This window comes from Desmodus rotundus, chromosome 1 (assembly GCF_022682495.2).
Source record: "Desmodus rotundus isolate HL8 chromosome 1, HLdesRot8A.1, whole genome shotgun sequence".
Classification (NCBI taxonomy): Eukaryota; Metazoa; Chordata; class Mammalia; order Chiroptera; family Phyllostomidae; genus Desmodus; species Desmodus rotundus.
The window spans coordinates 435,983-462,262 of NC_071387.1; the positions used below are offsets into that span (position 1 = coordinate 435,983).

The following is a 26,280-nucleotide window of genomic DNA, read 5'->3' on the forward strand; positions in this document are numbered from 1 at the left end:
AACACGTCCACCTGGTGGCAGGAGGAGCTTTCTGGGAGGAAGTGAGGGTCACCACCGGCCTTGTGGGGGCTTCTGGGCTGGCGCTTTCCCACCCCGTGCACTTTGAATCGTGCCGCTGGCCAATGAGAGGCCGAGAAAGCTGTTAAGGCGAAGTCATCTCGTAATGTAAAAACAGACACATGACCTACTCAGTGCTTCCGAGGCCAGAACCCCCACCCACGACCAGCCCTGGAGCCACAGCAAGGGATGTGGGGGCTGGCGCTGCCCCTCCCGGTCCTCCCGCTGCGACATCTGCGTGAGCGGTTGTCTATCCAGCCTGAGGTCACAGCTGCGACTCTGCGCTGTGGGCCACACCTGGAGGCCAGTGACAGTGAAGCAGAGGGGCTGGTGCCTCTCTGCAGTGGCCACTGCAGCCCCTTCTGCTGACCCTCATCCAAACTCCCCTGCAGTGTGTCAGCCACTCTCACGACCCCATCGTCATCCTCACGCATTGCCGCAGCCCCCCCTGGCCCTCGTGCCCCAACCCCCGCCGCAGACCCTCGGGGTTGGGCCGCAGGCTTGCAGAGGGCTCCATGTCAGCCGAGCCTGTGCTCTTGGCTTGTCATCATTGGATGAGTCTGTGGTCACACTGTCCACTGAAGGCTTTGGTGACTCTGTGAAGGTGGACACAGCCACAGCACGTCTGCCTGCCCCGCAAGCCCCAGCCCTCCACAGGGACAATCCCACACCGCCCCCCCCCCCACACCCCCACCCCACCAGCCCCGCAAGCCCCAGCCCTCCACAGGGACAACCCCACACATTCCCGCGCCCCCACCTAACCAGGCTGGTGGCCCCTGAAGTCGTTCTAGTAAACAAGGCTTTGAGCTGATCAGCCCTGCCTACTGCTGTCACCTGGCCCCAAACAGCCCCAGGTGACAGAGCAGCTGGAGGGCTGTGACCACAGCCCCACCCCCGTTCCTGGACAGACACACTTCGCCTACAAACCAACCATGGGTCCAGGGCCTTAGATCAGCCAGAAACCCAGGCCCGGCCTCCATCTGCTCCTCCCCCTCAGGTCCTAATCTCAGACCGGGGGCTTGGTGACGGGGCCACACTTTGGATGTGCCTCTGGAGTTACGACCACCAGCTGGCCAACACAAAAACCCACCACGGAACCGCAGGCCGTGTGGGGCCGGATGGGCCCAGCGCTGGGACACTCACATTGTCCCGGATGTTGATGTCGGAGCCCTTGGCCAGCAGCAGCTTCACCAGGTCCACATGCTTGTACTCAGTGGCCCAAATCATGGGCGTCCAGCCACCGTCATCCTGGTTTCGAGAGAGAGAGAACTAGAAGCTCGTCCAGCTCCTGGAGATGATGGTGAGAACAGCCGCTGTCGGGCCTGCAGGGTGGCCAGGTGGCAGCCAGGCCCAAGCCCCGGACCCCGGGGTCTGGCTGGTGGAGGCGCCGCAGGCACAGAGGCTGCCGACCCCTCGGTGCCCATGACAGGAGCTGAGCACAGAGCCAGAGCGCCAGCCGTGCGCTGCACGTGGACAGGTATCTAGGCACCAGGGCAGACGGGACGGAGGGCGCAGAACACCGGGCCAGCTCCCTCTTGGGGCAACGGTGGCACTGACCGGCTGGCTTCCTGTAGTTCCACCCTGAGCCCGAATCCTCCCTCAGGGCCCAGGTCACACTTTTCACCCCCGAGAAGGGTAGGTATGCAGGAGGCAAGGACCAGGGCCTGGCCCCCCAGAGCAACTCTGCACCCCCGGTGCCCCAGTTCCCAGCAACTTGCAGCCTCATGACTGAAGCAACAGGCCCTGCAGGCCGATGGCAGGCACCACCAGGCGCTGGAAACGTGGCAGAGAGGACACAAGCCGGCCTCGCAGAGCCACCCCAGCCCCAGGGAGAAACAAGCCCCATCCGGTGGGAAACGGAAAACTAACTGGAAGGGGTACTGAGACGGCCTGTAATGCCACAGCAAGAGCACTAGGGTGGCAGCAAGAGAGGGAGGCAGGGCAGCCTGCGGAGGGCCCAGGAGCGGGCAGGGAGCCCTCCGTGGTGTCAGGCACTGCCTGGCACAACATGCCGCGCCGAGAGGCAGCAGCTGCAGGGCACGGAGAGGTGGGCAATGGCTGGCACACACGGGAGGCGGCGGAAACAGCCCATGCCCAGTGCTGGGAGGGAAGACAGGGTACACAGGGAACTGGGGGCCTACTCGGGGGGTGGCATCTCAGCACAGACACCACTGAGCCCCCAGGCCGCAGGGCAGAGATGGCCAAGGGGACTAGTGTGCAGAGCAGCTGTGAGCAGGTGGGGGCAGAGGGGCCCTGGGAGGGGCGGGGCCAGGAAGCAAAGGGCATGGCTTCACCTGGCAGTTGACGTCCATCTGTCCGTTTGAAAGCAGATACTGTACCACATCATAGTGGCCCTTCTTGGCGGCCAGGTGCAAACAGGTGGAGCCCTCTGCATCCTGCAACACAAAGACCATCAGGTCCCCAGATGCGTGGGACTCTGGAGTCAGGCCGGCCTCACGGTCATGAGGGCAGAGCCTTTGGAATGTGGGACCCAGGTGGAGAGGGTAGGGGCCTTTTCTGAGGTCCCATGGCGGGGATCCAAGCCCTCTCTGCCAGGCCCCAACCCGGATTCCTGACACTGATGGGTCAGGGCCTCGGGTAACCAGGGGTCACCGCCTCAGGGCACACCTGCAGGTGCACCTGAGGGCCTTCGCTCCTCCCTGCCCCACGGTCCTGACATGCTGCGGAACGTGGCCAGTGTGCACAGCCTGTCCCTCCATGGGCCACCCAGGGATGGCCCCAGGCCTTCCACACTGCATGCATGCCAGGCCCACAGCTGCCCTCTGGGAAGGAGGGTCCCCAGGCTCGTGTGTCGCCGTGCGGATGACCCAGTCACGGGCGCCCATGCGGCCAGGGCCCAGCCCCAGCCCACCTTGTGTGGCTGCAGACACAGCTCCACATCAGCTCCTACCTCCACTTCCTCAAGGGGGCTAGGACCACGTTAGCTGAACTATCTCAAAGTGAAAGGAAACCCCCCCCCCAGGGTCTCTCAGACCGGATGCTCCGGGAGGGACTTGGGGAGCCTGGTAGACACGCCACCTCCTCCTCCGTGGGACGCTGCTGCCGTGCTCACGCAGTCCTGTCTGCGCCCCCTGGGGCTCGCGAGGCCCTGCCTCTCCCTATCAGGTCTCTGGGCAGGGTCCTGGGTGTTAACACACACCACTGAGCATTTTGTCCTGCGGGACCACAGGTGCCCCGAGCTGGGAGGAGGCGGGGGCGGGGGATGAGCACCGGGCAGCAGCATCGGCTGGCCGGCCAGGAGGGCTCACTGGGAGCAGCGGGGGTGCAGAATGGAGGTGGGGCACTCCAGCCGAGCGGGCACCACGGGGAGAGGCATGAGGCATGGGGGGCCAGCCTTCACCCACGGGCAGTGACGGGGCCCCCCGCCCACCACCTCAGGGAACAGCCCAGCACCCACTGTATCACTCCTTCACCACCTGGGTGCCACACACGTGTCCATGAATGGTGGTCCACCCTCTGCCTCGCCTGCCGTGCAGCCCTCCTTCTGAGGCCCACCTTGGCAGAAAACAGACGGCACGGGGCCGCCCACCCCCCGCTGAGGCAAACGTCCCTGGCGAGAGCGCTCAGCTCTCCTGACTCCTCCACCCGAGGCTGCGCTGACCACGACGCACACGCCCCGGCTCCCGGAGCAGGGGCGGCCGCGGGCACCTGCACGCCTAGGAGTGCAGTCCCGGGGCGAGGGTTTCAGCGCAGCCGCACCAAGCCTGGGTGTGCTGTGCTCTCGCCTCCGGGAGCAGCCCTGGGGCACTCGGGGACTCGGTGCTGCTAGACATGCGTCCGTGGTGCTCACACAGCGGGCGTCTTTCCCGCGTCTGCTGGCTTCTGTTCTGACTCCTCCGGGAAGTGTGCGCGTGCCGTCTTCCCCAGCTTTTCTTTTGGATGCTTTTGCAGTACCTGTAGGAGCTCCTCACGGACTTTTGCACATTAACCCTTTGCCAGGGTGGCAAACTCTCCTCTCAGCTTGCAGCCTTTCCTGTGCTTCACGATGTCTTTTCTTGACCAGAAGTCCTTAGAATGCACTCAATCCGATCGGTCATTTTCGTCCTCCTTTGGGTCTTCTTGCAGCAGCTTTCTCTGTGCTGGGGTCACAAGATAAACCCATCTTTCCCCTCACTTATAGAAGGTTTGCAACCTAGCCTCTCACACTGGATTCTTACGTCCGCCACGCACACAATTGCTTTCGTCCTTCTTCCTCCCATCCCCGTCTTGGTATCCTACGGGAGCTGAACGGGGTATCAGCGCAGGGTTGCTTCCTGCTTTTCGACCTGCTCAGCTTCCTGCCTTCGGCTGGACGACTCAGCCTCTTCACACGTTACGGAGCGACTGACACCATTCGGTTTAGACCTATCACCTTGCAACGTTCCATCTGTTTTTATTCATCTTTTCCATTTTACTTCCTTCGCTAGTTTAAACAGTTTTCTCAAAGCTAATTTCTTTTACACTATTCTCTTAGTACTTTCTCTGGGGATTACAACATCTGACCTTTATCCGTCTGCTCCGATGAGTATTTACCGCCTTTCGAGACAGAGACCAGCCTGCTTGACAGCAGTCAGCTTCCGGCCCCTGCTGCCCCCTGCACACCGTCACGTACACTTGTCCTTGAACAACACGGGTTTGAAACCCGTGGGTCCACTATACACAGATTTCAAAAAACAAACATAGAGCCCTGGCTGGTGTGGCTCAGTGGATTGAGTGCTGGCCTGAGAACCAAAGGGTCACCGGTTCGATTCCCAGTTGGGGCACATGCCTGGGTTGTGAGCCAGGTCCCCAGTAGGGGCGTGTGAGAAGCAACCACACAGTGAAGTTTCTCTCGTTCCCTTCTCCTCTCTAAAAATAAATAAACAAGATCTTAAAAAATGAGTGCGCAGTTGGTCCTCCCATTCCCCAGGCGGCGCATCTGTGAGTTCAATCTCAGGTCAACAGCCGTGTGTCTGATGGCGACTGGGCACCCGCTGCGCATGGAGGGCCACTGCCTGCCCTGGCCCAGGCCACCTGATATAAGGGGCCTGAGCGACCACGGACTTTGGGGTCAGTGAGGGGCCCGTGTCAGCTCTGGGGAAGCAGAGGGCACGTGGGTTTCCACTGGACGCAGGTCGGCACCTCTAAGCCCCACGTTGTTAAAGGTCACCCGAATTTTAATTCCAAATCTCTCTAAACTCCATGCTATAATGTCATCTGCACTTTAAACAGCCTTCTGTCTTCTAAGACATTGGAAGAAAACAGCAGTCTTTCTTATTCACCATTTCTGGGGCTTTTCACACGTTCCCCAGGGCTGGGTTTTCCTCCAGCAGCTTCGGCATTTTCCTCAGCGTAAATCTGCTGACAAATCCCATCAGCTTTTGTTCACCTGAAAACATCTTCTTCCGCCAGTATTTTTGAAGGATGCTTTCACCGGATGCAGCCTACTCATGTGACACAGTGACAACATCGCCCCACGGTCTCCAGGCTCCCCAGGTTCATGTGGGAAGCTGGTGACTCTTCCTAGTGTTGGCCCGGAGGCAACCTGCTGGTTTTGTCTGGCTGCTTTAGCATCTTCTCCTCGTCCCTGGTTTCAACCGTCCAGCTCAGATGCAGTGAGTCGTGGCGATGCCTGTGCTTCCCCGGCGAAAGGGCTTCCAAGTGCCTTGGTCCTGCAGGTTTTCATCAAATCTGGGCAACGCACAACCATTTTCCTTCAAGATGGTTACTTTTTCTACCTGGCTTTCTCTCCTCTCTCTGGGACCTGAATGACAGCCAGCCTGTCGGACACCACCTACACTGTTTTCAGATGGGACATTTCGATGACCCTCCCCACGGCTCCCCCTCCGCCATCACGCTCACTCGGGAGCCAGCCACACCAGAGACCTGCGCCCGTCCTCTCTGCAGCTGGTTCTGGCTGCCGCTGTGAGGCTGGTTCAGTGGGGCACAGCTGGGGTGGTGGCCCCCGTGCTGGAGCTGGGAAACCGACCCCTGGCAGAGCTCAATGGCATCACAATGGATGGGACCGGTCACAGCTACCTAAGAGTCACACAGCTGTTTGTAGAAAAACAAAAGGTTCCCAGATCTCAGCGCCGCCAAAGGACTGCACGGGAGGTTGAGAAACATTCCTAACGAATGTGAGCAACTATGTACAAAAAGTAACCACTGCAACAGAAGCAAATTAAAACGGTAAGTAAATGGCCCTGGCTGGTGAGGCTCAGTGGATCAAATGCCAGTCTGCAAACGAGGGGGTCGCTGGTTCGATTCCCAGTCAGGGACACATGCCTGGGTTGCGGGCCAGGTCCCTGGTGGTGGGGCACGTGAGAGGCAACCGCACGTGGACGTTCCTCTCTCTCTCTTTCTCCCTCCCTCCCCTTCTCTCTAAAAACAAACAAGTAAGTTAAATCCTTAAGCAAAACAGTAAGTAAATAAAACCACAAACTCGCACATTGAATCGCGAGTATTTCCCTACAAATGCGCAGTTGCTGCCGTTGGCGAGAGCACAGGGACAGGTGCGTGGGGACAGGTGCGTGGGCAGCCCTGGCGGAGACTTGGGGGAAGCGGGGCCTCAAGTGACGGCACGTTTCCCCCCAGCTACGCTGCAGCGAGCCCCGTGCAGAGGGGAGCGACCACACACAGGGTCCAGCTAGGAAAGCGTCTGCTCCAGCACGTGATGCAAACTGACACAGTTACATCAGGAAACACCACGCAGCCACTTACGACAACGTCACAGAATTCTTAATGAAAGAAAAATGAATTTAACTTGATGGGAAAGAGGAAATGAGAAGTCAGTGTGAACAGTACGACCCTTTCATTGGAAAATATATGTATTAGATGTTGTAAGGCTACGATGTCTCTCCTGCTGTTTTCCTGCGGTTACATGTACGCGTCACATAAAACTTGCCGTTCTAACCAGGCGAGGCGCAGGTTCGGTGGCGTACATCACACTGCAGAGCTAGGTAGCCATCACTGGGGTCTGCTCCCAGAGCCCCTTCGTCACCCCAAACGGACACTCAGTGCCATCAGCAATGACACCCCCGACCCTGAACCTCTCATCTACTTCGGTCTCTCCATCTGCGGGTCTACGTCCGCCCCAGACAGAAGCGCACGGCACTTGTCCTTCCGTGCCTGGCACAACGCCCTCAAGGTCCGGCGTTGTAGCGGGTGCCAGCACGCCCTGCTCTGTGAGGTGGAACGACGTGCCACTGTGTGGACGAGGCCCCTTTGGTTTGCCCATCACCCACAGGTGGCCAGCTGAGGCTCCCGCTGCTGTCTGGGCTGCTGTGAGTGCCGCTGCGGGGAGCGGGGTCCCCCCTTTGTCTCCCCGGTGTGTGCCTAGGGCGCCAGTCACGGAGACTCTCTTTAACTTCACCCTTGCAGGTGGGTGTCCAGTCGAAGTCCCGCCCTTTCCCCGAGGAGTGGTCATCAGTGTGCTCGAGGTCTCGCTGTCCTACTCCAGGGCCCACGGGTCTGACCTCAGCCAGCACCTTCATCGTGCAGCTTTGCTGCAAGTCTGCGTCCTCGGCTTCGTTCTCTCTCAGGGTCGTCTGGGCCGTGCAGGGCCCCCGACACCCACCTGAATCTCAGGGGGCGCACTGCCGCGTCTGGGAGAAACACGGTAGGGTGGTGGCCGGACGGTGCTGACCCTGCAGGTCGCTCTGGGCAGTGCTGACGCCTCAGCAACACCGTGTCTCCCGACCCCCCGGGAGCACGGGCGCATCTGTGTCTGCGTCCGGGCCTTTCATTTCCTTCAGCGTTTTGTAGTTTCCAGTGTGCCTTCCACCTCCTTGGTTGAGTTTACTCCTAAGTGTGTCATTCCTTCTGATGTTATTGTAAACTGAACTGTCTTCTCAACCTCTGGACGGCCGTCAACAGGTGTAAAGAAACACGGCTGGCATTTCTGTACCAGTGTCCTGTCTCCCAGATCTCCTGAACGCGTTCCTCACTTCTACAGCTCCGACAGTCTTTCTGTGGGTTCCTTAGGGATTTCTACGTACAAGATCAAGTAATCTGTGAACAGAGCTCATTCTGCTTCTTCCTTTCTGAACTGGATGCCTTCTATTTCCCTTTCAGCTTAACTGCACCAGGTAACGACAGGGCAGGACAGTGTGTGGGATGGAGGGCCCCCCCAACCCCCCACCATGGCAGGCCCAGAGCGCACTGTGCTGTCTGCAAGCACCTGAGCTCGCTGAGCCAACCATTCCTGGAAACTGGTAGATGGCCAGCGGCTACTACTCCTGAGGACACCCCGCAGGGAGCTGGCCCTGCTACTGGGTCTGAGGACGGGTGGGTGGAGCAGGAGGGTGAGCAGTGTACTCACTCACCTTTGGGTCCACGAGGGCCCCGGCCTTGATGAGGTATTTCACCGCGTCCAAGTGGTTGTTCTCTGCCGCCTCCATCAGCGGGGTCCTCTGGTCCTCTGAGCAGGTGTCGATATTTGCCCCCGCCTGGTGAGACAGGGGTAGTTGGTGCGTGGGCAGCTGCCACTGCAGCCGCAACCTGGTGAGGACTCGGGGACTCTCACGCTCCAGACACGTGAAAACGGAAAAACCTCACGAGCTGGGTGAGAGCCCTCCACTGACCAGCGCTGTCCGGCTGTCCCAGTCACCCTGGTGCCATCAAAGCTTTAGTTAGAGAGGGGCACTTTCATTTCTAAATTCATTTGGTAGAAAATGTTCACAGAACACTAATAGCAACACTTTAGAAATGACAACCAGCCAGGAAGGGGTGCAGAGGGTCACCCAGTGAGGTGGGTGGGAGGCAGGTGCAGACCCAACCAGCAGACGCCCCAGGATGCGGCAGCCAGACAAGTCGGACACCAGGCTGCACCCTGGCATGCCGGCCACCTTCCAGCAGAGCAAGTGCTGGCAAAGGGGCGCGTGAGCCGGTATTCGCAGCTGGGTCTGTCTGGGGCCTGGGGAGCCCCCACCCTGCCCTGGGTCCCGAGCTCCAAGCAAATCAGCAGTTTGTCCGCTGAAAGCTTCTCCCTGCAGGGGGAGAAACTGTCAAACTTCTTCAACTGACAGACAGAGGCTAATAGTTTTAAAATAAACATTACCATGAAAAAGGCTGAAGTCAGTATTGTTTTTACTTTTAGCAATTAAAAACCAAAACAGACCGGGTGGTCCAGGGACTCTGAAGGAGACTCAGCTGTGTGCGGAGCTGCAGCCCCCACCTCGCTGGTTCCAGAGCTGGGGTCAGAGGTCAGAGGTCAGAGGCTGGAGCCGTGAAGAGGACATTGGGGACAAGGGGTACAAGGTTGACTTCCAAGACACGGAAATTGAAAGCCAAGGACGGGTGGCCCCATCTGAGGGCAAAGTTGAGCCAAAGTTTCCCAGCATCCAACTGTCACAAATAAACTCTAAGACCCGCCCAAGGCAAGGGCAGAGTGAGAGGCCCCCGTAGCAGGAGCAAGCCCGGCTGCACAGGGCAGGGGCGGGCCAGGGGTGGCCACCAACGGGGGGCTTGCACTGGGCAGTACTCCTCTGTGACCCCGAAAATCACAGTGAAGGCACAAGGCTGGCTGAGGGCAGGACCTGAAGCTGGGCAGGCAGTATGGGGCTGACCACCCAGAACAGGGCCGATGCTGGGCACAGACTGGGGGCCAGGGGTCAGAGGACAAGGCCTTTCCTGAGACTTGGGCCCAGGTCTGAGGAGTGGCGTGGACAGATCCAAAACCAGTCCTCGGTGCGCTCGCCTGCGATCAGAGCCAGAGGCCCTTCGCAGAGACACACAGATGATGTGGGACTGACGCCAGAAGTCAGCCAAGCAGGGCGACCGTCACCAGAACACACACGGGCAGCCGAGAGGCAACCCAAAACCCTCTGAGAACCCCAGGACATGGCGCAGAGTCGGGGGGGAGGGGCCCCATGATGACGCCCCCGCCCAGAGGCGGAGCACAGGGGATGGTCCTGGAGTCCCAAGCACACCTGTCCAGTAGGACTGCCCTGACACACGGCCTCTGGGCCAGACCCTGAGTCGGCCCGGCCCGGCCCTTCGCAGTCCCCAACCCTCACTGAGCGAGCGTGCAAGTGTGCGCAGCCAGCCGCAGGTCCTCCCCGGGCCTCCTTCTACTCAGTGCCGCCACCTGGTGCAAACAGCCCCACACCACAGGGCCCACTGTGCTTCAGCGTGAGCGGGACAGAGACAAGACAGAGCATGCACGGCTCTGCAGGGGCCACAGTGCTGGGACAGAACACTCTCTGTGCCCCTCACACAGGAGCCCACGTGTGAGGGTACCACGCCCCAGGAGCCCAGGCAGGCGTTCTCAGAGCTGGGGGCTGAGGGAGTGTACAAGGCCAGCGCTGGCCCAGGGGAGGACACCCCCCCAAAAGCTGAGCCTCCCAAAACAGCACTCTTGGGTTCCAGAACTAAACCCATCAATCTCTTTCCTTGGGAACCTAAGAAAAGCCTCTTAGGTTCTAGGCTCCCAAGCTCAGGGGGCATGAGAGTGCCCGGCTGAGTGTGATTGGAGCGGGGCCGGCTGGCCACGCCTCCCAGCTGAGCATCCTGGGGGCTCAGGAAGGACGCCAGCACCTATGCAGGTGGTATTCTTCAAAGTAGACGACACTTAGTTTTCAAGGGTTTAAGAGTCAGATGAGGTTGTGAAACAGAGCAGAGGCCCTACATCCCTTCACCCACCTCCCGGTGACACTGCCTCAGCCACAGCCGGGGGAAGCGGGGAGAGAATGGAGGGGGTCAGGCCGCTGCCTGCACTGGCTGCCCGGGGCTCGACTGAAGACACAGAAAACTCCGTGACTCACTCAGCAACAAGCTGAAAGGCAGACAAGGCTGAGCCACGGTGTTTGGGGACGCCTGTCCAGCAGGAAAACCACCAGAACTCGGAGCCGGGGCTACCACAGCCAAGCCTGGGGCGTTGCCAGCTTGGGGGAGACAGGACGTCTCTGGGGAGCAAGCCGCTCTGCCCAGAGTGGCAGCCAGATGGGGTACTTCCTAGTCACGTCCTAACCACACTCCAGTATTCAGGGAAAAGCCAGACAGAACGTGGCCTTTTCAGGAGAGACTCGCTGACCAGCCCTGGAAAGGCAGATGGCAGTAGGAGAAGAGGGTGCTCCTCACACGCAGTGAGACAAAGCCACCAGCCAGCTGGGTCCCAAGTCCAGGGACAGAGTCCGCCAACAGCCTTCGCCCGGCCACTACACCCCACGTCCTCACCTTCTGCCTCACCCCGCAGCGCCCGGGGCCTGCAGGCACACGGCCACAAGAGCACAGCTCTCCCTGCCCCCAACTCCATGAGCACCAGCCCCCCGCGGTCTCCTCCCAGCACTGCCTCAGGTCCATGCTGAAGACCCCTCACCCACTGGCCCGTCACTACCCAGAGCCTGGGTGACCCCCATAAGCGCCCCAACTGCTGTCACCAAACCCTCTGTGGCTTTCCCAGGAACGGGTGCCTGTAGGCCTCAGCGCCCGGGTCAGGGTTGCACGCCTTGGGCTCCAGGCCCCGCCTCAGGGCCCTGTCAGCTGTCACTCACAGCTCCTGCAAGTGAGACCGCGGACAAGACTGGGGACAAGAGAGAAAAGGAACTTCCAAGCAAACGAAAAAAAAAGGATACGACACAATTAAAACAAATCAGCCCCAAACGAGGCGAAACAGGAAACTTGGGAGTCAGAAACGTGAGGCATTGGAAACAAATCTGAATGTCAGAAGTCACAGCACCTGAACTGCAGGCTCTCGTTCGGACCCAGCCACGTGCTGTCCACACAGCTGTGCCCACAGCAGGGGCCGGGCAGCTGCGACAAGTGCGTCCTGGGGGTCAGAACCACACACCCACAGGTGCATCTGCCAGGAAATGAGCGGCTCCCCACTCCAGGCAGGTGCACCCGACCCTGTGCCTGTAGCCGCTGCCCCGCCCACACGGGGACAGTGAAGAGACGCTGGACCCTCCGGGCACACAGTGACAGGACCGCAGGTGTGCGAGGGGCAGGCCACAGGGAAGGAGTGCAGGTGAGCCCTGCTTCGCAAGCCGCCCGGGGCTCCCGCAGCGGCCCCACCAGGGACAGCGATGTCATGTCGAGGACCCAATGGAACAGCCACCCACGCCAGTTACCAGACGGTGACAAAGTGCCCCACTGTGAACCCACCAGCAGCACATGGTACTTTCTTTGAGATCGAGACAACCACCCACAGGCACCTGAGGAAAACCTTAAAATGAGATGGAGACACACGGAGCTGTCAGCCACATGGCCGGAGGCACGCGGAAGGAAGGTGCCTATGGATAGGACGTTCAGGGACAAGAAAGCGTGTGGCCCCAGGATGGCGGCGTTGACAAGGACCCCTGCGGGGAGTCAGGAACAAGTCCTGGAACGTGGGCTGGGAAGGCAGAGAGGGGTTCAGGGGGCCAGAGGGGACTGGAGGACCGGTGTCAACAGAGCAGCTCCAGAGGACAGGGCTGGGAGCAGACAGGAGACATGGCGGAGATGCCAGGCCAGGAGCCACCCCAGCTGCAGGCGCCTGGCGAGGAGACCCTGCACGCGTGGGTGCGGGAAGGTGGGACTTGGCTCCAGGAGGCGGCACCCAGCCCAGGGCTCAGGGAGTGACAGTCCTGAGTGACCAAGGGATGGCGCAGGGGCAGCGAGAGCCTGCACCGAGGCTGGGAGAGAGTCGGCAGGCGCAGAGAGGACTCAGCCTGTGGAAACACACGAGGCACTTGCACAGCCGACTGGACACTGTGAACCACACCCTCAAGGGGGGGGGCGGTAAAGGAAGTGTGTGCTCGGCGCCTGGCCTGGGCCCTCCACGCCCGGACACCAGTCGACAACTGCAGAGACCAAACGAGACTGAAACCACCCCCGAGCGGAGCCGTGGCAGCAGCCTGCTGCTCTGGGGCACGCTGCTCGGGCCAGCCATGCGGCCCACCTGGATCAGCATGTGGCAGATGTCCACGTGGCCGGCCTCCGCCGCGGCGTGCAGTGGGGACCGCTTGCTCTGGTGCTCCATCTTGAAGTTGGGGTCGATGCCATCAACTGTGAACAGACAGGTGTTGCTGATTAGCTCCGAGCCAGTGCTGCCTCCCGGCACAGAGACGGTCAGGAGATGCCCAGACAACCCACTGTGCCCCAAGGGCTGAGCAGCAACAGCGGCTGAGTCTGGGTGGACAGGCCACATCCAAAGGGAGCCTCACCTGAGTCTCTGTAATGCCAACAGATGGCAATGTTGTCAGAAGCCACCTGTCAAAACAAACTCACTACCTTGGGCCTCCCATCTAACCTGAGCCCCAGGAACTTCCTGCGGGACTCTGTGTTGTCACTTGGTGCTGGTGACGGCCTCCCCACCAGAGCTGAGACTGCGGGGACACCACCGCCAGGCGCGCCCCAACAGAGACACGCTTGGTGTGCACAGCTCCCAGGGGCCTAAAGGGGACACTGAGCTGAGAGACCAGCCACAGAGCAGAGAGGCAACGGCACAGAGGTGTGAGGAAAATGATTAAAAGTGCCACTTTGATCAACATTAAACACAAGTTTTTTTTAAAGCAAATTGTTAAGCTCCTTTCCCGATTCACTGTGAAATGAAGGGACTTTAAAGTCACTCTTTTCAGCCCAAAGGAATCAAGCCCAGCGCCGAGAGCTCACAATCAGACCGCTGTCCTTGTGCAGCCGGTGTGAAGGCTGAAGGCCACACCGCAGGGGCCTCTGCTACGCAAATGAAGGAAAACCAATTGCAGAGCAGTCCAGCTCAGGGCCAAGGAGACACCCTCTGCTCCCAGCGGCCCTCCCCGCAGCATCCTTCTCGGAGAGCAGCCCAACCCCGTCAGAGTGAGGGTCAGAGGCCAGCCCCTTCCCATGCACACTGAGGGGGAACCGAGGGCACTGGCACCACCCCGCTGAGCACCCTAGCGGCACCCGTCAGGGCAGCAGAGGCATCACCGGCACCAACCCCGTGAGACTAGAAGGCTGCGGCGTCCGCCCCCGCGGGCCCTGGGGTGGCGTGGGGCCAGTGGGAGTGGCAGGCACTCACCCAGCATGAGAAGCACCTTCTGCAGCTCCCCTTGCCTGGCGGAGAAGTACAGCTGCTTCGGGTGGAAGCGGAGCTTCTTGGGTCTGTGGGGAGAGTGCGGGATAGTGTCACTGCCGAGCCCCCCACGGTCACCTGAGACAGCTGCCTGCTGGTGCCTCCGGGTCCAGGCCCCCACCCACCCGGCTGGAGGCATCTTGCACTAACAGTGAGCAAAGTGAGCAGCCAGCTTCTTCACGCACAGCAGCACGGATGCTCCTCAGGGCCCCACCACCAAGAGGCCAAGGTCCGCCCAGGAACGGAGTGAACTGTGCTCTGCCACTGAGACCAGGGCTCCTGACCTGAAGAGCAGCTGACTGAACATGTGGCCCTGGCGCTCAGCTCAGGCTCCCCCAGCATGAACTCCCAGAGGCAGCAGGGACCGGTGGCTGGACTCTGAGCAAGGGTCACAGGGGTGGGCTTGCTAAGCTGAGGATACACCATGTGCCAGCTCCTGAGCCCTAGAGAGAACGGCCTTGGCCACACCCCCAGCAGACTGGGGGACGTGGAGCTGACCTCAGACCCAAGGTCAGGGCACCCTGCCCATGGCTCAGTCCCGGCCCCTCGGCCTCGATGACACAGGGTTCTTGCCGCACGAGCCCCATGTATGTACACCACGGTGGGGCATGCGCAGCACTCCAGGTGCTTTCTCCGGGCCAGCATCCGGTGCCCGGCGGCCCGCAGCTGGGAGCACTCTGCTTGTCCAGGGAGCATGTGGTCTGGGACAGGCAGTCGCAGCCGGCAAGGAGCAGCCCTGCAGTAGGGCAGGCAGGCCTGGTGAGCAGGCACAACAGGGATGGAACCAGCAGCCCAAGAACAGGGACCAAGACTCAGGAGCCACCCATGAAGCAGGAGTGGGGCGAAGCTCGCCCCTCCCGGCCGGCGGACCTGCTTCCCTGGGGGAAGGGGACACACGCTGGCCTGAGGCCTGATGAGCCAGGGTGTTCGGCTTCCCCACACCAGGGCCATAGTGTCCTTGGAAGAGGATGCCTGCTGTAGTTCACAGGTCGGGGCCGGGCCTCCTGTGGGGCCGACGGAGGGCTGCCAGGCAGACCCGAGGGAGGGACCAGCAGGTCCGACCTCTGTTGCAGGGACAACGGCCTGACTGAGCAGCATTAGCTCTGCGGCCGTGTGGTCAGCGCAGTAGGTCGGCAGAGTGCATCCGCACGACCCTCACCAAGCCTGTCCCTCTCCTGCCTTCAAAGGTGTTACCTTCTGCTCTTAGCCTAACAGGCAATCACTGGTAACGACGCACTGGAACAGCGCAAAACCACGCATGCTGCCTCGACAAACAAGCCAACGAGGAGGCTGAGCAGTGCCGCAGTGACCTCCCGGGAAGGCCCTGCGACCCAGCGAGGGTGCTGACACCAGGGAGGTGGGACCTTGGCCAGCAGTGAGGCCGTGAGGGCCTGAGCACCCTGCGTGCAGACAGCCCAGTGCGGGCTCCTCGGGGGAGCCGGCGAGGGGTGTGATTGAGCTGAGGCCCTGAGCATGTGCGAACACGCAGACGGTCCTTACTTTTCCGAGTCCAGAGCGATGAGCGCGCTTTCCAAGGTCTCCTTCCCGGGTCCCGACTTGGCCAGCCCAGCCGGCCCTGCAGGGTCGAAGCTCTCTGGCGTGGGGGCAGCCGTGCTCTGCGGCTTGTCATCCTCGGAGAGCGGAGGGCCGGCCACACTTTGGGGAGGAGGGAGCACGTGAGATGCTGATTTGTGAGCTGACCTACGACATCTCCCTCCTCACGGAGGCCAGTGGAAACACAGGACACCATTTGCTGGGACACCCCCGCCCCCAAGCACGCTGTCCCCCTGGGAGCGAGGATGAGCTCCCAGGCTGAGTCCTGGCTCAGAATCAAGTCCCAGAGGAAAGTCCTATTGACAACAGGGACACCATTCCCAGGGTTTCCAGGCCACGCGTCCACACCTGCTCTTGGGCATGAGCCTCAGGCTGGACCCATCGAGTCCACGGCCCCCCAGAGACGGGGCCCCACTGGAAAGGGACTCGAAGTGCACTGAACTGACACCCTGCCCACACTCAGCTCTCCTGTGCCTCCCGCTCCAGCCTCCGCCCAGCAGCCTTCAGCGAGGCCTCACAGTGCTCTTTGCATCCGTGCAACGTCTGCAAAGCGCCCCCCGCCTGGCCGTGGACGGGCTTTGCTGCTGCTGGAAAGGCTCCTTCCCGTTTTGTTTGCTAGCTGGGCCCCGCTGGCAGCAACACAGCAACGAGCCCCCGGCATTCCTGTCTCGTCTCCTCTTCTCACTGACCCCTCTTAGCACTGCAAGTCCCCAGCTGTTTCCACTGGGTTCTTTCAGAAAGAAAATTATATGCTTCCAACGTGAACCCTTGTCGCCGAGACTATTTTTTCTGTGTTCAGCTCAGGCCTCTAAACCACAAAGCCGTAACGACGGCTGCAGCCGCTGACGCTGAAACTCCACGGTGCACGTGCACGTACACGCACACGCACAGGCGTATGCGGGAGTGTGCAGACATGTGGGCACATAGACACGTACGTGCACATGCACACTGATACGTGCAAACACGTACACACGTGTACAATCGCTTTAGATGTACACAGCCATCCACAGGGGAACTGCTGCCCACAGAGAACGCTGACCTCATGTCGACGTGGACGAGGCAGAGGGAGCGGTCTGCGCCCCGTGGCAACAGGACCTGAGCCCTGGTGTGTGTTCCTGCCAGAGACACAGCGACACCTACCTGCCTGTGGTGGTGTCGGCACGGCCCTCCCCCGTGGCACTCTTCTCCTGCCCTGGGGCCAGGGTCACGGTGGAGGTCGTGTCTGCCTTGGCAATCGTCACCTCCTTGGCCTTGGAGGCCTCCTCCCCACAGTGAGGACAGTAGCTGGCACCGCTGACACGCGAGGCACAGGCCCTGTGGAAGCGGTGCGAGACGCTGCTCTCGGGCTGGCACTCCATGAAGCTGCCCTGCAGGTGAGAGGAAAGCGTTTGTTTTAGAGTCGGGCTGACGGGCAAAGAAGGGAGCGAGTGCGACTGAGCCTGCTGGCGGGGGGGAGAGCGCAGCGCGGCCGTCCCCAAGAACGCCTCAAGGCCAAGGTCGGGCCCCCGGCTGTCCAAACCTGGCGGCAGGCCACCCGTCAGGCCAGGTCCTAGGAAGGACCTGCAGAGGGCAGGCCAGAACACGAACGGCAGGACAGGGCACCAGGAGGAGGTGCTATTGGCAGCGGCCCCCATGGCACTTCAGGTGACCTGGCAACCTCTGGAAAGGCCTCTCCTTGGTGCAAAGGGGGCAAAACTGAGGAGGAGCCAAAGCTCAAGGGACCCACAGAAGCAGGTTCCCGCTTTCTTAGCAGCAGCAGCGGAAGTGGGTGTGGCCCTGTGGTGAGGAGCCTGCACTGCAGGCGCAGGGGCCTGCGAAGGAAGCTGGGGACAAAGGCCCAGAAGAAACAGCAGGTGGAGGTGATGCAGAAGGCACAGCATGCCCTCCAGGACACGGGCTGCACACGTACACCCACACACAAAGCTCAGAGGAGGAGGGTCCAAGGGAGCCCCCGCCCCGGCCAGGTCCCCGTCACTCGTGGAGCCCACGGCCCCCAGGCAGGAGGAGGAGGCGCGCTGAGCGTGAGTGTGGGTGCACGCAGCCCTCCAGGGCCCCAGGCCCAGCCGAGGCCCGGCGAGGGCGGCGAGGGAGGGCGCTTACCGCCGTGCAGAAGTAGCCGCAGCCGGGGCAGCACTGGTGCTTCACCATCCGGCCCCGGTGGTCCTCGCACAGCACCAGGAGCGGCGCCTTGCTGGACGGGCGCATCAGCTCGTGCTTGACCACGCTGTTCGTGCACCGGCCCAGCTGCAATCAGACAACACCAGGGTCAGCAGCGGGGCTACCAGGGGATCGGCAGGGGCGCATCCAGGGTGGGCCTCACACACCCATGTGCGGTCGAGGACACTCGTCCCCCGGAAGAGGGTGATCCACGCACACACGGTTACTTGGCAAAACGGAAGAGAACACCCTGAGCAAGTCGGGGTCTCGGCTGGGTGTGAACAATCAAACCCACAAGTAAACAGACGCACACTGGGCGGGACCGCTGTCATGGGCCAGCAGCGGGGAATGCGCGGCTCGTGTCTGAAACTCCCTGAAGCCCCCAAGTGGTGGGGGCAGCCAGAGCACGTGCCAGACCAAAGGCTGCGGGCCGGAGTAGCTCCGGACCACAGGCCTGGACGCACCCGGGACACGCTGGGAGGCAGCCCAGGTACCTGCCAACGTCAGCCTCCTCAGGCCTCAGACAGGACCCTCCCTTCCCGCCCAGTGACTGATCAGCTGACGCAGACCCCACCCCCACCAGAGCATCCGGACACGAGGGACGGAGTCCTGGGCCACCCCCCCCCAGCCCCGCCTTCCCAGCAAAGGGCTGCATGCAGATGGCGAGACAGAAGACAGACAGCAAAGTGGGCACGCTGGAATCAGGAGTTCCGGGAGGGGCTCGCACGAGACACCTCGCACGTGTCCCCAGAGGAATGGACCCTGTGGCAGCTCTGAAGTGGGAACAGAGGCTAGAAAGGGAGACGCACCCGAGGACAAAAACAAGCTCTTGGAATAGAAATCAGATAGAAAAGTGAAGGATTCTGCACAGATGCTCTTACGAAGATTGTTACGTTTAATCAGTCTGAAAGACAACAGGGTATTTAAAGCAGAAACAGTAGCGACCTACTGTGGACATTCTCACAGGTATAAAACTGCACTCCGCGTGGGACAGGAGGGGAGGGAGGACTCAGAACCTCATTACTGTAACACGGCACAGTAAGTGAAATCGAAGCTACACATTGGAAACCCAGGGCAACCACTGAAAAAATCAGCAAAAGGTATAAACAATGAAGCCAATGGTAAAATAAATTACAGTAATAAAAAACTTCGATGCGAAAGGCTGAAACGAAGAGGAAGGACTAACAGCTGGCGTCAGCCCTGATCCACCACACTGCACGGCCAGCCGTGGGCACCCGCCACCATGCCACGCAGGTGGTCTGAGCGGCCCACTGGGAAGCAGGCCGACAGCCCCCAGGGCACGCCGTGCACGCCCGGCTCCAGGGACAGCCGGGCAGCGGGATCGGTGGTCGGACCCGTAGTGCAGGGGGGGCCCACGGGGACATCTCAGAGACCACGGGCCTCCGTCACCGAGACGACAGGGCTGCAAGCACCCCAGGCCTGGGGCTGCGGGGCCAGCATGGCTAGAACAGGGCCAAGGGTGGGAGCCAGAGCACCACCAGAGGCATAGGCTGTAGGCCCCTGGTCCCTGGCAGTGTGTGGGCCACCTGTTGTGTATGCTGGGAACTGCGCACCCAAGAGTGCCTCGGACTCCGTGTGAGCCGGGCCTCAGCACAGCGGACGGAAAAGGCCCCAAAAAGGCAGGGGGCTTGTTACTAAAGGGTTGCTGCCACCTAAGGGTGAGACAGGCAGAGCATCAAAAGACAGAAATAATCTGAGGGAAGAGTTGCAGCCCCAGAATCTCCTAGAGCCCCAACAAAACAGACAGAGCAGGTAGACAGCGAACCCCAGTCACCGCAGCCACGAGACTCCATGGGGACAGAACCCAGAGCCACGAGAGGAGAGGAGGAGGCCGGGGCGGCTTCTCCCAGATGCAGGTGCAAGACGGCACCAGAACAGCCAGGTGGTCCGTGTCCCCGCCAAGTCCATGGGGCTGCAGCAGCACCCGGCCTGCAGAACACGCCCAGCAACACGCCCAGCAACCCGCACGGGGCACTGGGGAGGCTGCCGGGACGGAGTCCACACTGGATGGCGTCCACACTGGATGGCACAGGGGTGCGAGAAGGAAGAAAGGAGAAGACCAGGCCCAGGAGTTCTCAATCTGGTGTCAGGTTCTTTTCCTCTTAAAATCACTGAGGGCCCTTTAGCCCACGTGGGGCACATCTACCAATATCTGCCATGTTGGAAATGAAAATGTTTTCAGTTATTAATTTACTTTAAGATAGCAAGACACCTACCACGTGTCAACACAGGAAAGTATTTCAATGAATAAATATTTTTCAAAACAAAAAGAACTGTAAGGAGAAGAGCGGCCTTGTCTTCCGCTGCTCGCACACTCCGCAGCGTGTGTGGCGTGACGGTGAGCTGGGCTCCGAGTGCACCGCGGTGTCTCTCTGATGCCACACCAAGAGTCACGTGGGCGAATCCTCAATGCCCCAACCGCCGCCCACGGCTGTGGAGCGGCTCCAGAGAGGCCGGCTGCTGGGCCTTGGGCCCTGAGTGATCCCGCAACACCACGGAAATGACCGCGCCCCTGAGGGCCACGGGTCTCCTTGTGCACGAAATGCCACCTGCCTTTTGCGACAGAGCAGCAGGCTCCAAACTCCTCACTGTGAACCCACGGAATCCCGGAAAGGTTCCGTGTGAACAGGGCCCGTGGCCCACGGGTGAGGCAGTTTGAGCAGCGAGAACAAACCACACGGAACTCGAGCCCATTGAGCAGACTCTCGTGTGCGAGCCCACAGTGAGCAGAGAGGAAGAACTAGGAAGCGAGGGGCTCAGCCCTCACCCTGCGAGCTGGGACGCTGGGTGGGAGATGCTACAGAGAGGACAAGGCTCCGCACAGACCTACGCCACCTAGAGAAAGCAGTCAGTGAGCGAGCGGACGCCCCACTACATCCAGTGAAGGACGTGCATGTCAACCGCACAACACAGCCCGTCCCGGGCCAGGGGCCCCGGTGGTCCTGCGAAGGAGGTGCGCGGAGCAGAGTGCTGGGTCCCGCCTGCACCAGCGGGAGACGGCGTGCTGCACGGCACCGGCAGCACAGGCCCCCAGGTTACAAGGGGCGAAGGCCCACACTGTCCACAGGCCAGCAGAGAGGAAAGGAAGGGGGGGTTGTGTGTAAACTAAGACCGGTGGGCAATAGCCCGGGCGGAGGAGCTCAGCTGGTCACAGCGTCCATCCAAGACGCCAGGGCAGCTGGCTCCGGCCCCCATCAGGGCACAAACAAGAACCCACCAGTGAACGAAAGCACAAACGTAAGTGGAACAGCAAATCAATGTTCCCGTCTCTCTCCTTCTCTCTCCCTCCTCCCGTCTCTAAAAAAAGGAGAGAGGTGGGCACCAGTGTCCAGGGTCACACGTAGGGATGGTCAAACTACTCAGGAAACCAGGGTGACCACGACCAAAGTCAGGGTGCCAGCTCCTCAGGGTCCAGCTCCGAGTCCAATGTGGTCGTGAGTGAGCGCCTTCCTTTGTCTCATGCGGTTTTCTGTTTCACGTTGTAATAAAAACGTACGTCACAGGCTGAATACAGAAAAGACCGTGAGTCCCCAAGATGCTGACGGGGGTAGGGGTGGGGAGAGAACCAGGAGGCTCGGAAACAGGGGGAGTGTGGCGCCACGGCTGCCTCTCCGGGTGACCTGCCCCTTGGGGCCTGCAGCCTGGCTGCTGAGGGCCGGTCCTCGGGGCCAGAGCCCCGGCCTCACTGCATTCCACGACGTCCGGTACGAGGGCGGGCTCAGGCGACGGCGCCAAGAAGAGGCTGAGGAGCCACTGCAGGAAGGCACGGAGCACACCGCACAGACCCCGGCGCACCCCAGCGGGCTCCCCGTGGGCCACAGGGGCAGCTCACGGTTCTGAAGCATGTTGGCAAAATCAAATCGAAACAAAGCTAAAATGGTGAGGGCCCGAACTCCCTCAGGCCTCCAGACCAAGTGCTGAGGGCACAGTAACCAAGGGGCACAACCTAAGGGCAAACGCCATCGACCCCAGGGCCCAGGAAGGCGTCCCGCTCAGTCGGGGTCTCCAACGGGCCTGCAGTGCGGACCAGGAAAGGAGCAGGGAGTGTGTGGGCGAAAGAGGCGGCAGCACAGGGCACACCCAGCAGAGACCACGAAGGGGGCTGTGGGGGGAAGACTGAGACTGACACACGTCCGACTGAGGGCGAGGCATGACTCAACGGGAAGTCGCTGCCGTCTCTGCTCCGCGAGGAATGTCCTCTCTGCTCAGAGGCATTCCGGGATGTTCTGCAGTACGTGGGGTCTGCTTTAAGATGCCAGCTCACAGCCAGGACAAGTCCCAGCGCCGGTGATGGCAAAGGTGGGGACACAGGGTCAGAAGGGCAAGCGCCCATTGTCCCTGGCAAAGTCCCTCTGAGAGGTGGAGAGGCTGCGAGTGAGGAACATAGGTAACTAACCTCGATGCCCTGGGCTCGACCCTGCCGCTCTCCTGTCCACGCCTGAGTCTATGGCGAGGTGGGGACCCTCGGAGGCAGCGTGACCCTAACAGACACCACCCCGAAGGCTGTCTGCACCCACGCTCCGCTGGCACCTGCCTGTCCCAGACCTCTTGCCTGGTCACCCCTGCTGTCTGCTGGGCCCGCACTCAGGCACTGGGGCCCAGCCCTGCTGAACAATGGAGACGCTCACCTCGTGGTCCACACTCTCCGTGGCCATGCACTGGTTGTTGGCCAGAGTGGCGATCTCTCGGCTCTTCGGGGTCTCCATCCGGCAGCTGCAGAGGGGCACTTCCTGAAGGCCATCCGTCTCCCCCATATCAGGACCGCTGGCCAGTCCTGGGGTCACACAGACACGCGGGCGCGTCGGCACCAGTGGGAGGTGTGCCTGGCTCTCACACCGCCTGGCTCCACGCAGCCCCCACCTCCAAGGGCAGGAAACATGAGCAGCATGGCGGCCGTGCTGGCACGTGGCACTGGGCAGGATTTGAGGGACCCTCCCACTCTGTGCCACCACTGGCCCCCAAGAACGACTCGTGAGCCCTGTTCTCAGAGATGGGAGCCAAGTGCACAGAGAGGCAGCACCTGCACAGGCTGCTCCCATCTTTGGGCTCTCACTCCAGGCTCCCTCACCTGCTTTTAGGGTTCCAGCCACAGAAGCAAATGCCCAATTCCACTAGGGAGCGTGTGCTAACAGTTCCCTCCTACCGGGCACCCTCCCGCCCTACAGCAGTCAGGGCGCAGTCACTGGCAGGAGGGGGGATGTCGGGAAAACCAGGGTCGGGCCAGAAATGTTCAGGAGAAGATGGCACTTCACCCTACTCCCAGGCCCACTTTACTGGGAGGGGAGGAGGCCGCAGCCCAGACCGCAGCACAGCCCGCTAGGCCATCACCCCAGGCCGACCCGACTGCAGCGGCAGGGGTCGCTGCTCCCAAAGCAGGTTCCTCCTCGAGAGACAGTCGAGGGAGAGATGCAAGGGGGGCAGTGCTGCCAGCCGTGCGCACTGGCCCCCGCCCCCCTCAGCAACAAGGAGCGTGTCCTCCCAGGAATGCCGCTGCCCGACACCTGCCCGTATCTGCCCACCTGTCTCCCCAGCCACCCATCAGGATGCCTCTAACCACACCTTCCAGCACTGCCACCAGGGGGCATCACGCCAACACTGAGGAGGACGCTCAGCAAGCAGAGTGCCACAGCGCCCAGCCAAGTCACAGCCCAGAGCTCACCTTCTCCTTGTGAAGGCAGCGTTCCCTTGACACGGAGGTCCAGGGAGTCCAGAGAAACTTCCATGTACCCCGCGCTGTCTCCCGGCGCCACAGGCTCTACGCTTCCCGCAGACATGTACACTTCGGAACCTGCACCAAAGGCACCCCTGTAAATGCCACGGGACACCCAGGCCCCAGACTCAGGGCTGAGTGACCCGTTCAACACAGCCAGCAGGAGAACACCGTGAGCGGGCCACCCATGGTCCCCACCACATCCCTGCCTATGCTCACTCTGCCCACTGCCACGTCTGCACACAACACGCGTGGCAGGAAGGGTCTGTGTCAGGAAAACAAAGGCTCTCGTGTGTGCAGTCCTCCCTCCTGACACACGCCAGCCAGGGCCAGCTGGTCCAGTGACAAAGGGCAGGGCAGACGCGTGGGTGTGTGTGCTCTGTGAGCGCCGCTTTCCACAGAACACAATGCTGCAACTGCGGCTGCAAGGCCCGCTAGCTCTGATGCGAACCGGGGCCTCGACAGGGAGAGCGGGCACCGTGAGTGACGGAGCCAAGGTGCACAGGAGGCTGCAACTGCACGTCCGCGAGCCCCCGATGCCCCAGCCCACACGGGCCTCCTGCCTCCCAAGAGAGGGCACTGCCGCCCTGATGTCCGTTTGGCAAACCACTGTCTGTGTCAGTGACGTGGAAGGGCGCTGAACTAATCACGGGAAAGAGTGAGTCCTGCAGCTCTGTGCTGCCCAGATGGATGTATGGATGGACGGTGGACGGACAGATGGATGAAGAGTGGATGGACAAGTGGACAGTGGGTGGACAGATGGGTGGACGGGTGGGTGGAACAGACTAAATGTCCAAAGATGGCTCGCCCAGTGTCAGCAGGACTGGAAGGGTGAGAGGCGAACACCCGCTCAGCGGGGGTGCGGGAACCACGGGGCGCCCGTCTGCACGCAGAGTGTCAGCTGCACCCACCTCGCGCCGGGACACTCACTCACAGCGGGTCCGAGACCCGAGTGCAAGGGCTGCAAGTGCAAAACTCCAGGAAGAAAATACAAGACAAACTCTTTGCACCTGACAGTCCATCAAGATTTCTGAGACCACAAGCTACGCACGTGGAAGAGAGCAGGCGCAAGTCAGACTCCGCCACGATGACGAGGTGCAGCGTTCGCAGAACACGCACCCACAGACGGCTGAGCGCGCCGCCCAGCTCCCCAAGGAAAGGGCGCTCCCCGACTCCCAGTGAACGAAAGGCACACGCTCCAGAAGAAGGGGCAGGAGGCCAAACGTGCACCCCTGGAGTCGACGAGGGCACGCCCCGCAGCCACGGGGGGGGGGGGGGGAGCCTGGCCATGGCGGCCCGGCAGGGACAGGGCCCGGTCTCTGCGCTGTGGCGGGGAACAAGGTAAGTGCTTTGCCGAACGGTTTCCTCAACAGTTAGGCACAGAGCGTGACTCAGCCACTGCTGTGGAAACACGGACCCACGAGAAGCAGGAGCATCTGATCCACGAAGCAGGACGCAGGGACGTGCACGCCCGCTGCACTGCGGAGCAGCCCCAGGCCGCAGAGAGCCCAGCCGTCCGCCTGCAGGTGAGGAGCACGAGCCGTGGACAGCCCTGGCCTGGAGCCCCTCCAGGCCGCCCCCCCCCCAGTCCACACACAGCACAGCTGACTCTCCAGCAGTCACGCTCAAAGCAGCCAGAGGCAGGCACCTGCCCAACGACCCGTTCGCACATCAGCAGGGCTGGCCGACCTACAGAGAGACAGGTGCCTGGGGACGGAGGGCTGGCAGGACGTCCACAACTACAAGTGTGGGGAGTCGCACCAGCGGGGTCCCTCAGTGACATGCACTGTGTCTGATGCTGAGCCCTCGGCAGCAGAGCTGCCTCTGCCGCCTGGCCTGCTTCCGACATATGGAGCAGGGGGTGTGCCCAGAAAATCAAAAGCAATCCACGGGGCCGAGGCACCGCCCACAGGACACTGAGCTTCCACGCAGGTCACGGACTCCCGGCCACACAGGCAAGGCAATGCACAACCTCCATCAGCTCAACATCCAAGAAGGAAGCCGGCGCATGTCACCCATTTGCCACAACAAAGCCAGTTATGGGTCACCTGAGTGTCTCTACCAAAGGGATTTCAAATATCTTTCCTTTTTTAAAAAAAAAGATGACCCTGGCTGTGTGGCTCAGTGGATTGAGTGCCAGCCTGTGAACCAAAGGGTCGCTGGTTTGATTCCCAGTCAGGGCACATGCCTGGGTTGCAGGCCAGGTCCCCAGTAGGGGTGCACAAGAGGCAACCACACATTGATGTTTCTCTTCCTCTCTTTCTCCCTCCCTTCCCCCCTATCTAAACATAAAATAAATAACGTATTTTTAAAAAGTAAAAGTAAAAGAAACAACAAAATCAGAGAAATCCTGGAGACCCCCACTCCGGGCCGGCTGTGGCCTGGGGTCCAGCGCGGACGTGTGTTTACCTAGCACACTGCTCGGCTTCCTTTTATTTCTCCGCCTTCTCTTCCGGGCAGGCTTGACCCAGGGGCTGTCGGGCTTGCCTCTCCTCTTGAGAAACTTCTTCCTGATGCTGGACTCCGAGCTCTGGGAACCAAAGGGCAGACAGGAAATGCTGAGCAGGGGCCCCAGAGCCCGAGTGCTCCCGTCCTGTTTTCTAGGGACACGAAACTCCTACTCTACCCTGACTCTTCAGCTAGAAGGTCACTTGCCCTTTGAGACATTACTCTGGGTCCCATTCACAAAGACACCCAGGCTTTTCCCCAAATGTCACCCTAGGCTCAGGGGGTTTACCGGCCAGGCCAAGGGCCAGGAGCACTAACATGGACG

General features: G+C 61.1%; 1 protein-coding gene across 3 annotated transcripts in view; it reads right to left on the bottom strand.

Moving 5' to 3' along the window:
- The window catches only part of EHMT1 (euchromatic histone lysine methyltransferase 1), a 99,463-nt gene that overhangs the window by 12,105 nt on the left and 61,078 nt on the right, over positions 1-26,280 (bottom strand). For all 3 annotated transcript variants that reach the window (XM_053918436.2, XM_053918433.2, XM_053918440.2), the window contains exons 8-18: positions 25,917-26,037; positions 23,457-23,585; positions 22,426-22,571; positions 17,720-17,863; positions 16,760-16,986; positions 15,566-15,721; positions 14,012-14,094; positions 12,914-13,020; positions 8,361-8,483; positions 2,352-2,453; positions 1,201-1,305 (exon numbers count right to left, since the gene is read on the bottom strand). In XM_053918436.2, the coding sequence (XP_053774411.1) occupies positions 1,201-1,305; positions 2,352-2,453; positions 8,361-8,483; positions 12,914-13,020; positions 14,012-14,094; positions 15,566-15,721; positions 16,760-16,986; positions 17,720-17,863; positions 22,426-22,571; positions 23,457-23,585; positions 25,917-26,037 (1,443 nt within the window). The remainder of the gene's footprint in view (positions 1-1,200; positions 1,306-2,351; positions 2,454-8,360; positions 8,484-12,913; positions 13,021-14,011; positions 14,095-15,565; positions 15,722-16,759; positions 16,987-17,719; positions 17,864-22,425; positions 22,572-23,456; positions 23,586-25,916; positions 26,038-26,280) is intronic.